At 37.6% G+C, this 15,742-nt stretch overlaps 2 protein-coding genes and 1 pseudogene across 4 annotated transcripts; all 3 read right to left on the reverse strand.

The window, feature by feature from the left end:
• Positions 1 to 1,579: 1,579 nt before the first annotated feature.
• On the reverse strand, positions 1,580 to 3,077 carry LOC136248274 (chromosome partition protein Smc-like). Of its 2 annotated transcripts, XM_066040073.1 has the most exons (3): positions 3,055 to 3,077; positions 2,549 to 2,997; positions 1,580 to 2,419 (listed from the first exon to the last, which is right to left on the reverse strand). In XM_066040073.1, the coding sequence occupies exons 2-3, from the start codon at positions 2,951 to 2,953 to the stop codon at positions 1,718 to 1,720; spliced, it is 1,107 nt and encodes a 368-aa protein (XP_065896145.1). In that variant the 5' UTR covers positions 2,954 to 2,997; positions 3,055 to 3,077; the 3' UTR covers positions 1,580 to 1,717. The 2 variants fall into 2 exon arrangements, with proteins under 2 accessions (XP_065896145.1, XP_065896144.1); XM_066040072.1 differs by having other exon boundaries at positions 2,549 to 3,072.
• A 611-nt stretch (positions 3,078 to 3,688) lies between these two features.
• On the reverse strand, positions 3,689 to 5,889 carry LOC136250949 (G kinase-anchoring protein 1-like). 2 transcript variants are annotated; one of them, XM_066043294.1, is made up of 3 exons: positions 5,705 to 5,838; positions 5,486 to 5,652; positions 3,689 to 5,408 (listed from the first exon to the last, which is right to left on the reverse strand). In XM_066043294.1, exons 2-3 carry the CDS (start codon positions 5,612 to 5,614, stop codon positions 4,449 to 4,451), a joined length of 1,089 nt encoding a protein of 362 aa, XP_065899366.1. In that variant the 5' UTR covers positions 5,615 to 5,652; positions 5,705 to 5,838; the 3' UTR covers positions 3,689 to 4,448. The 2 variants fall into 2 exon arrangements, with proteins under 2 accessions (XP_065899366.1, XP_065899365.1); XM_066043293.1 differs by having other exon boundaries at positions 3,690 to 5,408; positions 5,486 to 5,889.
• Positions 5,890 to 6,203: 314 nt separating this feature from the next.
• Positions 6,204 to 15,742, reverse strand: part of LOC136250948 (ubiquitin carboxyl-terminal hydrolase 7-like) — a 32,593-nt pseudogene continuing 23,054 nt past the window's right edge.

The following is a 15,742-nucleotide window of genomic DNA, read 5'->3' on the forward strand; positions in this document are numbered from 1 at the left end:
TCATAATATTCCCCTCCACATTCATGTATAGTATTGCTAATATAGTAAGAGCTGAGCTAGTTATGGGAGGAGTAACTTTGATGTGTGTCATGACTAAAGTTGTGGGTATGACAGGATATGATATTCAGTGATGGCTTTCTCGAGAAATCATTGCCTTACAATGCTATGTGTGTGATTTGTAAAATTCATTGCTGGCTATATAAGTGATGTAGGAGGTTGGTCATGTGTAATCAGATTCAGAAATCTTGCAGTATAATCTTAAACACAGTGAAAGCAATTTTAGACACTTAACAGTTGATGCCACTTATGTATGAATTATGATTAGTGGAGGCATGTCATGCACACAAACCCTATAGCAATACTCTAACCAGTTTATGGCAGGTTACCAGCTGACCTTTAGCTGCACCTTTGTCATACTTTAATTCATGATAACACAGAACTCAATAAGACACTCTGAAATGTGAAGACCTTGCATCTCCATAGTTATACGTATTTTGTATTCTACCCTGAACACGGAGTCACTATTAGTCAGAACACTTTAGGATGCTCACGCATGTTGTACATAGACGAACATGGTTTTTATTCATTGCCCATGATAACATGGCCAGATCATTTATATCAGGTGTAGCTACAGGTTCAAAATTAATAAAGCATATAATGTAATCATGAAATTGGTATTATATCGATATTATATTGTTTCAAACTCATGCATTGCAATTTTCTCCCCAAAACAAACACATGTAACACATACAACACTAGCTACATGCGCATGTATATAGTATTATGATATAATAGAGTTGGAAACATAAAAGGGAAGATTAGGGCATGCTCTTAGGAATCTAGATGAGTTGATGCCATTGTCTATAGTGATAGACTGACAACGCACAGTTAGACAGCAGCCTGAGAATATTGAATGAATTAATTTTAATTCCTGAGGTTGTAATGTAAGAAACTGGATGTCTATGCTGTTATACATGTAGGACTACCATCCCACCATAAAATCTGCTGCTTGACAACAACATAGCTGCTGACTGGACTATGCTGGGTTCACCCACTGTTTAGTTCAGTTTTTCATTTAGTCCAACCCGATAGAGATGTACACACTTTAGCTACCTACATTATGTAATAGGTTTTGATTTGCTCCACTGCATGCAGCTCGACATATGGAATATTCTTAGTGCATGAAGAAATCATTACATTAGTTGGTGATACCTCTCTTCTTAGTATTCATACCAATATTATGTACATGCAAATATATTTGAAGGATTCTAGAAAGATATACACCACTTTACTAGATATGTATTATTAAAAATGTAGCAGTCAACTAAGGTCAAGTATATTGCTGCACATAATTATAATTATGCTAATTAGTATTACAGAATATTACTATCACATCATACATACATTACTATCATTATGTAATATTACATCATACAGACCAGTAATATTATTAGCAAATGGAACTACAACAATTTAGGAGTGGCTAGGTGACAACTGATCTAGCCATTAAGATCAGTATGGTATGTGAGTGTATGAAGGTGTAGTAATGTGATGCTGAAGGATCCTTAAGCTAATGTGATAGTGAAAATGAACCAAATATACAGCAATGGCATCCCATTTAGTACACATTTACTTATGTTGTTCACCCCCTAGTGTACCACTACTCGAGCATACACATGTATGTATTCATATAGTTTGTCAGGAAGTTGTAGTTAACCTAGACCTGGGAGTGTGTAAAGGATGAGTCACTGTGGTGGTATTCCAGTCGTATGTCACTCTTCCATTTTCTCACCATCCTGGATGGATCTCGCAGGTCTTGGCACATCTGTGCCATCTGGTTCAGTGTACCACGCAGTGCTACATCTGTCTTGTTTATCTCACCTTTTATCTCTTCAATTTTACTCAGGCTTTGTAGTCTTTGTAACCTAGTACTACGCCTCGGCCCACAATCACGTGTTGGTACCATTGTTTCATTTGCTATTCTTTTAAGGGATTTGTTCTCTTGTGTGACTTCTTTAACCAGCATTTGCAAACAACTTATTTCACTTTCCAAATCTGTAATCTTGGTTTCATACTTGAACATTTTGTCACATATTTCCAAGTTCTGTTTAGTAAGTGTTTGGTACTCTTTTGTGTTTAACTCTTTTTGTGACCTGAGATCCTTGATGCACTGAGACTGCTCCTTTATTTTTATCTTTTGCTTTTCTACTTCTTCAGTCTTTTCCATTAAATCACTTCTCAACTGTCTTGTCTCTCTTCTCAACTGCTCAATCTCGACCTCTTTCTCTTGGCTTTTGTTTGCTTGTTGGCTGACAGGTAGTTCAGGAGCATAAGAGTCCTGGGACTGTTGGGAGGAATCTTGAGGTGAAAGGTCGGCTTCATCAGATGAAAAAATGCTCAAACTGCCCGCCACAGGTGCCTAAATTAAATGGTGAGTTTCAACACATAATAACTGCTAAGTGATGGTAAAGTGTACTACATGGTCAACATATTCTACAGTGGCTACTCAACGTACCTTTAACATAAAATATTACATATTTTTACAAACCTTGTGTGACTTGGTTTTTCTCTTAGCCCAGTTCAATAGAGATGTAGATTTTGACTTTTTTCTTTGTAGATGTGTCCCCCTTACATTAGCCTTACCCTGTGCTTCCCTAAACATTCTCAACAACTCTTCATGACCCTGATGAGATGGGGTGGTCTCATTGCAACAACGCTCAAGAGCATGTAGAAAACTGTTTAGTGAATTAGGACCTTTTCTCTTAACTTTCTGCAGTAGGTCTACAACAGCTTCTCTCTTTGAAGTGCTCTTGGTGAGAGCTAGATATTCATCACCAGCTAACAAGCCTTCAGCCATCAAAAAACCTCCAATATTTTCTATCAATAAATAGTTCTGCATTTCAGGAACAAACCTATCTAATAAGGGAACTTCACTGCTATCCAGAGTAGCCATCTTTTCAACTGAAACAACACTAGTCCACCTTTCAACGTGCTAGACTGAAATTGTGATATTCTGATTGAATATTTTAAATATCTGTGCAGTATGGGACTTACCAGTGGCCTTACCCATTACATCCTCCACTTACCATAAGTAGAATCAAAACTTGTGCTATATATATATTTATTGGAGGAGTAAAAACCTTTAAAGTGCACTATTATAGTATTCACAGTCCAGCAACATATTTTACTAAACCAGTATATATCCAATAATATAGTCACTCAAGAGAACTAGCTATAGCCCACACACTATATGTGTAAGAGTAAAGGTGTAACATGTACGCTTGCAGAAAGTTGCAGTTACACAGTCCATCAAGTCCTAATGTAATACATCAATTGATTATGTTATTGCCACAGGCATGAATATGTGGGCATTGTTAGTTATAAACTTACAACAGGAAATTTTAATTCAGAGACTGTCAGAAAGCATTTTAAGAGTTTGCTACTTACCCTACAGGTAGACTATTCAGAGCAAAAATTATGAACAATCTTTCTAAAGCACCAGCCACCAAAATTGGCAAAGCTATCCCTTTTCTCGTGGGTATAATTAGTATATGATATTATCAAACAATGGGGGATGAAACATTACATATAGCTAATCACATTCACAAGACTAGGACACTAGCTAACAAGGCTGGGATGTTACTAACATGTACACCATTATGATAAGTGCTTGGCCTGCATACTGGTTAACTTCTAACAATTTCAACATGTGTGTATACAATGTCCACTAAAGAATGTGCATAGAAACAGAGCAATGCCGCAATACTACATGAGTACTGGTAGTAGAGTGACCAACATCTGAAGTGAAATAAGGTTGAAATAAATCCTGTAACTGAAGGGTGCATGTGACGGTTAAAGATTCTAATAGTCTATCTCCAGTAAGACTTCACTTCTCTAGAGTACTGACTCTCAAATTAGTTAGTGAACATAATAGATGAATACAATATGCACGTTGATATGTGGTATAAACTGTCCAATCCTGGGAGCTTAGAAGGCCTTGTTTAGATAATGTGTCTTGTCAATGAGCTATAGCAAAGAACAAGGGTCGGATATCATGTTACCTTGCCAACAAGTGCTCCATAGCTAGTTGTACTGGCTGCTTCTCACAAAACATTCTTACTTTTTCTAAATTATGTTCTTTAGCACACCCAAACTTCTTGTTTGGAGTTTTAGAATGGACTTGTAGATCAGCACGAAGTGCACCAATTACTAAGATGTAGGAAGTCATCAAGGTCAAGAAGAAAATGGATGATAGCAGTGCATTGTGTTTGGATTAAAGGGTTCTCCCACAAGAAGACATTCTACACATACAACACAGAGCTATAGTAGACAACTAATACTGTACTATACATACAAACATAGTACGGTGCACTGCTTCTGTGGAGTAGATTACATCACAAAATGTGTCTACAGTACTAGCTGTATAAATAAACAATGTTCTGTTTCCCTCAATACATGTTGCCCAGCCGGTAGTCACTGTGCCATCTTCTCCTCATTATTGGTGGGTCATAGTAGTGACACATTTGTACCATCTGGTCTAGTTTGTGCTGTACAGCAAGGTCCTTCTGGCTGAGCTCTCTTTTCAGTTGATCAACATGATTTGGTCTCCTGTCAGCACCTCCGTCCTCAACTGTGTCACATTCTGAAGATTGCAGTGGTGATGGTGGACTACATCTGTCCACGTTAGTGTCATAAGATGGGGTTGGATGGTACACTGGATGTACAATGGATGGCCTGCGTCTTCCCATAGAGTTACCTACATATCTCTGCATTGAATCTCGTTCCATGCGCATTCTCTGTATCACTGTGTGGAGTTGCTTGACCTCATACTCCAAGTCATTGATAACAGCCTCATCTTCTCTAGTTTGTTCACTTGCTTCTGTCAACTGGTAGTGTAAGATACGATTGTCTTCTTGTAAGTTCATTGCTTTACGATTATACAGGTCACACTTTGTCTTCACCTGATCATACTTGATCATCAACTCCTTCACGGTAGCTCTGTACTTCTCAACTTCTCTGCTCTTCTGTTTAACCTCGTATTCTAGTTCTTTAACTTTGTGTTTCATTTCTTTCAACATCAACTGGTTATTGTCATCTTTGTGTGTACTTTCAGTGGAGTTATTAGTTTCAGTACTAGTTGGATTACTGGATAGGTCTGTTGAGGATTTGCTGAGTGCACTGTGGGTGGGTAGACTAAACCTAACGTTGTCACTCTGAGAATCAGCATGGTAGGAATCCTGAGATGAAGGTAACGTCAAATCCATGTCTGAAGTTGCTTGTGACTGACCGAACATCATCGTGTCTACTTCAGATGTTAAACTGAGACTATTGCGGTTGGTGTGATCCTTACGATGAAGTTGGTAACTATGTCTTGGCAAGGTAGCAGGACTAGGCAATTCCTTTACATCCTACAAAAAGAAAATGTCTAAATTTGCAGTTACATTAGTTCATAGTTCTTTATATTAATAATAGTTGGTAGACATACCTTCTTTGCTTTTTTGCCCTTTCTAGTCCATCCCAGTAGAGATAGTTTTGATTTTGACTTGTTCTGTTTAGACAGTTGGCTATCATTGATGTTGGACTGAAACACTTCTAACAAGTGTACATGTCCCATATGAGGAGGTACTGTCTCGTTACATGACCGGCGAAGAGCTGCTAGAAAGGACTGCAGTGAACAAGGACCTTTCCGTTTGATCTTCTGTACCAGCTCAATAACTGCTTCACTCCTTGAGGAACTCCTTGTCAGTGTCAAGTGTTCCTCTCCTGTAATAAGTCCCTCTGATATCAAGTACACACCAAGATCATCTAGCTGTATGTTAGCTTCTAGTTCAGGAGTCAGTCGATCTAGAATGTGAACAGATCTAGTTCTGCTACTAGCCATCATCACCCATACAATAACACTTACAGTGGTAGTGAGCTTTGCACTTATTTATATACACTGCAGTGTAAACTAAGTACAGCTATTAAAACAGAAATTCTACCCTGGAACTTGTGGGAGCAAACTGATGGGATACAAAGAAAGCAAATATGAAATGATATCATACACTATAGTGTCACTTTTCTTTGTGAGACTGCCAACACGGTTTAGAATTAGCTTTCTTTGTAGAAAAAGGTTTAAACCTACTTGATTTTAATGTGCAGTTTGTGAAGCACATAAAAACATGATAATGGTATTGCACATACAATAGTTGCAGTACACAGTTTCAAAGAACAAATATTACAGCACAAATTCAATTATGGATCTTTATGGCTTTCTCGAATATACTGCAAGAACGTTTAGGGTTTCTATTGACATGATCCAGTCCAAAGAATGGAAATCCCAAGCGGGGGAAGGATGATGGTCCTACACATATATAAGTTACAATAAAATATTCCCTTCCACATTATCACATACCTGTCTCCCCGTAGAAATATTTAATGTATAGTTTAACATCTTTTCCTGTGATCAATACACAACAATGTGAATGGCTATATATAGTAGAATTTTAGAAAGGAAGGTATGTGTACCCATGCTCCAAACAGTAACAAAAACCATTGTACAATAAAAAAAATAGTATACATTCACTCTGTTATAGATACATAAATATATATATACATATTAAGTTTTCCAATCAGTAGAGAGCTATAAATGTGTGTAGATTAGGGCTGAGCGATATTATCGTTTTAGCGATATATCACGATATTTTGAAAGTATCGACATCGCGATATTTTGTTATTAATTATCGTGATACCATGCCTGTACATTATTGTCATCTAAAAATCCATTTGCTATGCTGTACTAGGCTAAGAATCCTTGTAAGTCACAACCTGCCTGCAGAGAGGTGTGAACACCATAACATAACCTCAAAGCATGTATTACAATAACTGTTACTGTAAACAAGGATGATAGTGGCAATAGTATGTACAAGTTGAGCTGAATCCTGAAAAACAGCTAAAAATTAATTTCTCAACAGAGTTAACATTTCAGCCAACCAGATGATTAGTGGTAACAGCAAAGGTGTCAACAACAGACATGTATGGTTTGGCTCCATTACAAGTTCAGGAAAGACCTGTAATGGACACTGTACTTATATGGCTTCCCCACAGGAAATGTACTGTGAAAATTTTGATTGGCTGTAAATATTATAGATTTTGAAATATTTTTAGCGGGTCAAGCAGTACTACAAATGAGCCAAATTTTTGAGGATTCAGCTCAACGCATACATACTATAGTTTGATGCTACCTTTAAAGACTTCTTGCAGGAATACTGAGCAATACACTATGTAGCACCAGCTATGATTGACTTATTTGTAAGTATCGTGAACTATTCAGTATCGTGAATAGTGGCTTTAGTATCGATCGTGATACTAAAATGGCAGTATCGCTCAGCCCTTGTGTAGATTACTGCAATACAGTACAGACATGTGATATCTGGTAATGTACCTTCTGATAAATTTTCTCTTTGTGTAGGACTTGCAATTATTGCAAACTTGTACTACATATCGACAGCAAAAGATAAACTAGTTCCAATTAAATCAACTCATTTACTTTTTCATAATCCTTATCTGATACTCCAAGGAGGTTTTGTATTCTAACTTTTATACTTGACAAATGTTCTCCCTATAGTAACAATGTGTAGATCATGTCACTCATGGTGGGATATTATCACACATACATCAGTAAGTGGTAGAAGAAATGGTATTCCAAACGTATTGTGTATTTCCTGAATCAAAAGAAATACCTGCATGTACATCTGCTATACTCCTCGAGTTCACTTACTTCATTAAAATGTACTACTGGAACAAGTGCCTGATCTTCCCTAAGTGGTTCTTCATCATGTCTGATCTCCTACACACAATATAACACATCACACCTGGTACACTGGGGGCTGTACATATCAACAACTACATGACACTGAATCAGTTTAGTAAGTTGATCTGAAATTCAAAACCAAGTGCCCCACAAGTGTGCACGAACATGTTTATAACCATTATGGCTAAAACTAATTAATCCAAGGCAGTATTCACGAGCCATTGACATGTGTCACAATATCATAGTATTCTCAAATCAATATTCACAATATCACAGTTAACATTACTATTCTCAGCGGACTAATAAAATGCTTGGTGGCATCATTTCTAGTACAGGTGTACATTACAATATGTATTCTGTAGTGTAGCTTACTATAAACTAACAACATATGAGTAACATTGAAATGATGTCAACCAGGGTTCGGCTAATGGGTATTGAGTCTCTTATAAAATTAGAGGAAATACAAAACGTAAATATTACCAAACTAACTACATCTATATACTATAACAGCCAAGTTGTAGAAATGACTGCAATGATGATAGTCTCAACTATTTTTAATGATGACAGTGACGGTGGTCAAGAAAACGACAATTTGTTGTATTGTTCACATTTAAAATGGAGTCTTGATCATGTATCTGGGTTTTGCATTATAGGTTTATAGCTGTTACTCATATTCACTTGTAGCCACAAAAGGTTTTAGCTGTGATGGGATGAAGTTTCAACTTGGTCCTATAAATGGTTTATCTTGTAGATACGGCAAACAATTAATTGTTTTTACCTTAGCATGTGTGCTAAATATCAAGGCAATCGGATAACACATACAGTAGTGTGGGGCTACAAAAATTGTACTATTGTTCTTCTAGCTGTTACACACTGGTATGGTGTGCTGGCTTATTGGGCACCTACCATATGTCATGATATGTTCAGTTTAACTCACATCAATTCTCATAATTCTGTGGATATTTAAGTCACTGACAGGATGAGATGGAAGATGAACAATGACTATCCTGTGTTGGATGGTCTCTAATAGTCTGTGTAGTATACCACCTCATTGTATCATACACAACTTGTTCTCCTGAGAGCTGTCATTACCTTAGTTTCTTTATGGTATCTGTAAATTCTACTAGAGTAGCAGCTTCATCTAGTAAGTCTCTCACTGTTCCATCTTTGTTAACATATACTGTAACTTCTCTCTGTATTGAGAACAACAAAATAAGTGAGTGCTACAAAGACTATACTCACATCTTCCTTCAAATGAGCATCAACAAAGAAACACTTGAATACTCTTTTTCTTTCAAATTCGTCGATACGAAAAGATAACTAACAAGTGAAATAAGAAATATGTAAAATGAAATGCACATGCACGACAAGGTAATAATTTTAAGCTTACCAAGTCTAACATACACTGAACCAACAGTGCATAACAAACACACAACACTGTATAACAATTACTGGATGCATCAATACCTTTTCATAATAAAGATAAAAGATTTGATCTGCATGTTTAAATTTCCAGTTAATAAAGTCTCTTAGAGATCCTTCAGTGTTGTGTTGAATGGGTTGAGCATGGCTGTGAGAGAAATGCAATGTTCACATAAGTATGTAATATCCCCTAAACAACAAACTACAAAAATAAACATTACTTGGGTTTCAACAGGTGCAAAAAAAAAAAAAAAAAGATTTATCACAAATGTTTTCATATCAGACAGGCATGCAGAGGAGGAATGGAACAAGTCATGAGTGAAGACCTTGTTGTATTATAAGTTATACCCTCAAGTTAAATTGTTACGTGACAATTATGGTACTTCTGTTGTGGACTTAATTGTATCTGACAGCCAGACAGTATTTTATTCCACAACTTTTAGGGGCTACATTCACCTTAGGCATTCATATCTACAAAGTAACCAAAAACAAAACAAGGTATAATAAGAAAACATAGAGAGTCCCATGATATCATCACTAATGAAACAGCTTAATAAATGAATTTTAATCTTAAACAATTTACAGGTAGGATACTGAAAATGTGTGTCTCACAAGGACTAGTTATTGACAACACTTCACATTTACTATAGTATCTAAAATCGTATGCCTAACCATCAATAACAACTCACTGAAAAGGTTTGAAGGCAGACGAGATGAAGTGTACATGTGAGCCCAATACTGAACCTCCTTGGGTACTGAAATACCTCACGATGATGAAATATGATGAATACATGCCAATGACACGTTATGCCCCACTGAATAGGATAACTTGGGCTATGTAGAAATCATGTGAGATCTTGTACCAGGCCATGGATGCTGTATATGTTGAAAAGTGAGAAAAATAGAGAGAAGAGTTCCACTAGTGAGAAAATAGTATGAATAAATACCCAAGAAGTCATCCATGCAGCATACTCCACAAAGATTGTAGAGGAGTATGCCCCTATTTGGGGATTGTACAAGAATATAAAGATTAAGAAAGTTCTCAGACGAACAATATCAATAATCGGCTGCCACAAAGAATGTTAGAGATGAGTATCACAGCCATCATGCTTTAATTTGAATTGAATAAAAATTACTGGACAGTTAGCTTACGATTTGTTTAGCCCACAAAAATTACACACACATACACATCGGTTCATGTTTATACAAATGAATCTGATTCAATGATTCTGATTGACAGACTGTTCCAATTACAGAAGAGCAACTGAATTTGTATGAATCTGTGGATAAGGAGGGTAATAATTATGTAATGTATGTTGTGGGCACTTGTGGCATCTCCTAGTAGGTCTTGTAGTAGATGTAAGGTTTTAAAAGATTTATAAAATGTTACCAGTCTTGCGATTTTCCTTTGGTGTTTAAAGGATGGCCATGCAGCAACACTGCATTTCCAGTCATAATTTAAGTGCACCCAACAGGCAGCACATCTTTGTACTCTTTCTGAATCTTTAATTGAGTAGAGTCCCAAACTGTTGAGGGTTTAATATTGTGATAAATATGCTCTTGCCGTTGTCCCTTTAAAATATCCATTTGCAAGTACTTTAAAGGCTTTAGCAGTGCTGGGAAAAGGACACTTTGTAGTAAACATAACTCCAATGCCAAACCTTACCTTACTCCTTACCTTACAATCTCAAAAATATAATAGGCATATAAAAATATTTTGTGGCACTTACATATTATGCTTCCAAACTCCTTGGGTAGTTGGAAAAGGTGGACAAGGTCGGACATGAACATTTTCAAAATACACTTTTACATTTATATAACAGTTAATTTTCATGCCTAATGTTGTTCCATATATAGCAGTCTTTGCTTCTAGACCCAGACATCATCTTTGCATAGTGCTTATCCATTTATAAGCACATGTGGTGTGGAGGATATATAGGATAGCACATTACAGGGATCATATGCTATTGTACACATGCTCTAGAAATCAAACACAGAGTCATTGAGGGCACCCCAACTTAGTCTCACAGGCCAGGCCCTAGAGCTTCATCACTTAACTATAAGTACCTGTGGCTATATACTGAGGGTATGCCACCTGAATCTCTATAAGTATGTTACTCTGCATTAGATTTCTTGAGTACATGATAGCTGACAAAGAGGGAATGTTAAACTTGATATGTTTACTAAAGCCTGGAGCTGTTGATGTATTGCGTAGCAGAGTTATGCCTGAGGTGATGAGTGTTGCTAGGTGATTAATCACACAAAGAATTGGTTTGTTTGTTCCCATTGAGTTCACTTATGTGTTAATTCCTCATACCTGCTACCAAGCATGCCTCCATAGCAGAGGAGTTTGGGAAAGGCAGATATGGTCAGACACAGATACTGCACATGCACTTATAATTGGATGAGTGCTACATATGTGAAGACGACATCTGGTCAGGAAGTGAAGACTACTATACAGAACGTTAGGTATGAAATTAACTGTTGTACATGTATAAAGGTATTTTGAAAAACAATGTCTGAGGATTGACTAGCTAAGGATTGGCTAGCATGCTACAGAGTACCATAGATCATATAGTGTTGTAGGTTGTGATTTTTTGCTCTCTTCATTTGTGTACATACTATATAGTATATTGTGTGTGGATGCTGGTAGCACACCAGTGGTTGGTGGCATAGCCAATGGCAGCACCTCTGTCCCTGACCTTGAGGTGGAGACTTTGAACTGGCCTTACAAGCCAACAAAAACAGGGATTAAAGCATGCTTTAGTGGATGCTGCTTATTTCTGGACCAGGTCATTGATGAGGTCCTCTTGCCTGGGTTTAGAAAAACAGTAACTTATTCAGTTGCCTAGGTGAGTGGATACCTCCCATGGAGGGATGAAGATCCCCAAATAGACAGTGAAAATTGTGTGTGTGCGTGTGTGTGTGCGTGCATGCGTGTGCGTGCATGCGTGTGTGTGTTCCGGCTCATGTGCATTGCTTACGAGTGATTTGGACCGGGTATGAAGAACTGCATGTATTGCCAATCAGTGCCTAGAACTTGAGCAACAGCTTTAGCCATCTGAGTGTAATTCATCCTCAGGTTGAGTGGGACTGCTATGCCATCATCACCGAGCACGTTGTGATCACAGAATATCACTTCAACTCTATTATATAGCTCCCTATAGAGAGAGACAGAGGAGAATCTAGTAGGATATGATATTTAGCCAGTTATTTACCTAAAGTAATCTTGCACAGTTCCCACTTCCATTCTGTCAAGTGACATATCTGCCCTGCAGCATAAAAAATTACAATAATTTGACTTGGTTAATTAACAGATAAACTATAAGTGAAGTTCAAAACACTCACAGGTATGCTGTGGGATTTAATATGAACAAGTACACAGAAAAATTTGGAATTTTCAACTAGAGTAGGGACCATAGCACATCGATAAAAAGTACTGAAACAAGCTGGAGTAGTGCACGATAGTAAAACAATAAAAAGTGTTATATCCCTACTGTGCTCAAGATACCATAATGGAAATGCACAGTAGGGATATAACACTTCTTTATCATGTACTACTCCAACTTGTTTCAGTACTTTTTATTGATGTGTTATGGTCCCTACTCTAGTTGAAAATTCCAAATTTTTCTGTGTACTTGTTTGTTAACTTTTTTTGTAAATAATTATTATGAATGGTGAACCCATGCATACCACATCTGAAATGGCACCGCGCACCCCAGCTATATCAATTATCATCTGAAAAGTGAAGTATCCATTACGCTTCGTTGTCAGCTATGTACAACCACACAGCAGCATGAATCAAGAACTGTTTGAAAAGCACCTCTGCAATCAAAATAGCCACTACGAAAAATACGAATGATTTCCGTTACGAAGGGAAGCCATCACATGCTACCACCAAATTGACAATTTTCGCTGTCAGCAAAGATGAATGGGACACAAAGGAGGACACTGGAAAGTTCATGAAGAATGCATTGTATGTACTGTGGTATGCCAAAAGGCACCAGTTGGGCCAAAGCGACGTCGAACAGTGAAAAAATCAAGCCCGTAGCCTTAGTCGTTATCTTGTCTGAAGGCATCAGGCAGTCAGTCAGTCAGTAGAAAATTCCGTTAAATAAATTATTTTTTAAATTCCGTAGTGACTTGTTGAAAGCGTTTCAGGTCGATCTGAAAGCTTGTTTGGGCTTAGTTTTACCTAACCAATACTGCCTCATCGTCGTCAGGGAAAATTGAGGTTGGTTTTTGGGTGATATTATTCCGTGGGCCACACCTACTCCTTTGTGGTCCCTACTATACAGTAACTATCATACTGTATAATGGGTACTAAATGAAATGTTTCATTTAAAAAAAAAATGTAGGTAGCCACTTGGGATGACAGGTTTTGCTGGATCTTTATGACTGTCAATTAGTGTAGAATATCACACACAGATGTATGCCAGTCTAATGGCTAATGTAGTAATGGAACAAGATAAGTTTATTATGGTTACAAACCTTTGAAAACAGATAATGTCTCCATCCCTTAGCTCTTCTAACTGTAACAATATACAGTACAACATTACTAATACACAATACAACACACATATTCTCCTAACAAGTGATATGAATGACATTACTAGTGAAATGTACAATACGTACTTCACTTAGTAATCGAGTTCAGGGGCTTGTATTACGTGTAATATTGTTTGGGGCTGCTATACTGTAAGCTATATTGGTAAATCCATAATAATATGACTTAGTCCATTTGCAAATTTGTTTTCCATTCCTTTGTTTGTTTTAGACAAACCTGTGTAGCGTAATAACTCTGTGCTTTCTGTATCTAATTGACTGTCACTGACATGTATTAAACACTCAATTAAACAGGCACTTTTCCAGCTACTGCTGTGGCTGTAAACAAACCTAAACACAGACTGTACAACCTTAAAGATGTTGTGGTGAAGAGAGGCTCTGTTGCTTGTTTGGTGACTGATCTTCCGTTATTCCAGTGATGGGTGGTGGTCAGACCACCTCACAGATCGTTTTGCAGTTCAACCGCTGGCAATGCTAGCTGCTACAAATAGAATTTGTGTAAATGTTACTTATTGTTAGTTTGTTTAAGCAGCAGCAGCCTGCTTTCCAGTGGTCATGTCAGATAATAAACGACAGCAACATGAGATCTCTGGCCTTTAAGCCAGCCAATTGTTTCCAGCAAAACTGAAGAGAAGACAATACTAGCCTGAATACAAATCTGAGTAATAGCATCTCCTCAACAGCATCTTGGAACCTGTATCTTACACGTAGCTTTTTCAAAGCCATAACACAGAGTGTATTTTAAATAAACAAAAAGAAACACTAAAAGGCCACTATTGTGTTTGATATTGTTTTTGGGTAGTTACTCAGTAATCTGCTAAGATAAATTGACACTTTAAGGCAAGTTTCACCCAATCCATTAGCAAGCTCCCTGTTTTAGCCATGTCCTACACATGCCTTAAACTACACCTCATCACTAACCTGCCTCAACTGCTTATAAGGATCAATAGGTTCTATCATATTAGGCTTCACCTCCTACACAACAAAACTTGTTAAGGTACATACACACACACGCGCGCGCGCATAACCATGCCCACACACACACACACACACACACACACACACACACACACACACACACACACACACACACACACACACACACACACACACACACACACACACACACACACACACACACACACACACACACACACACACACACACACACACACACACACACACACACACACACACACACACACACACACACACACACACACACACACACACACACACACACACACACACACACACACACACGTATGCCCATGCCCACGTCCACACACACAGAGCCAGTGTTGTAATCACCTCATACAACAAGAAGGGAGTATCTTTATCTAGTCCAACCTTTTCTCTCAGTGCAGGCATTAGCTCAGCTAAAATGTACACAAAGTTTTGATAATAATAATAATAATCATCCAATACAATTATGTATGTAGGTACTGAGACCCCAGTTTGGAATACAGGTACAAAGAAAAAGTAGAAAATTTACATTTGAGTACTGATTTCTTTATACTTGTTGCTGCACTATAAACCAGGCACATGCCCACAGCCAGCATGGCTTATGCTAAAGCAGCTTGTATGTGAGAAATGAAAGCTACAAAGAACCAGTATAAACCTTCCCGGTATGCAAGCTTATTGTGCCAACTTGAAATACAGGTGAAGCAAGTTCCTGAAGGTGTTATGAATGCCTTTCATAATGGGTGTAAAACAACCTGGCGTATCTAGCTTCATAGGCTACCAAACGAACAAATTCCTTTGGGGTGAAAGGGGGCGTGTCCTGAACTTACGTGAATGAAAACGAAGTACAGCCTTGAGGCTTTTCCTAAACAATTTGCATGAGAAAACACCACAGACACACTATAAAACAGTTGAGAAGACAATTCTGTGCATAATTTGTGGTTTATAGTGTTTTTTCCCTTCCTTCCTTAGCAATGTAGTTAGCAAATTACACTATTT

The sequence above is a fragment of the Dysidea avara genome, chromosome 3 (genome assembly GCF_963678975.1).
Source record: "Dysidea avara chromosome 3, odDysAvar1.4, whole genome shotgun sequence".
In the NCBI taxonomy this organism is placed as follows: domain Eukaryota; kingdom Metazoa; phylum Porifera; class Demospongiae; order Dictyoceratida; family Dysideidae; genus Dysidea; species Dysidea avara.

What these genes read in the sequence shown, in the direction of transcription:
- LOC136248274 (XM_066040073.1), bottom strand. Translation starts at nt 2,953, where the DNA reads ATGGCTACTCTGGATAGCAGTGAAGTTCCCTTATTAGATAGGTTTGTT. An exon ending in GAAAAACCAAGTCACACAAG is followed by an intron (nt 2,420 to 2,548) that starts GTTTGTAAAAAT and finishes CATTTAATTTAG; the next exon opens with GCACCTGTGGCGGGCAGTTT.
- LOC136250949 (XM_066043293.1), bottom strand. Translation starts at nt 5,884, where the DNA reads ATGATGGCTAGTAGCAGAACTAGATCTGTTCACATTCTAGATCGACTG. An exon ending in AGGGCAAAAAAGCAAAGAAG is followed by an intron (nt 5,409 to 5,485) that starts GTATGTCTACCA and finishes TTCTTTTTGTAG; the next exon opens with GATGTAAAGGAATTGCCTAG.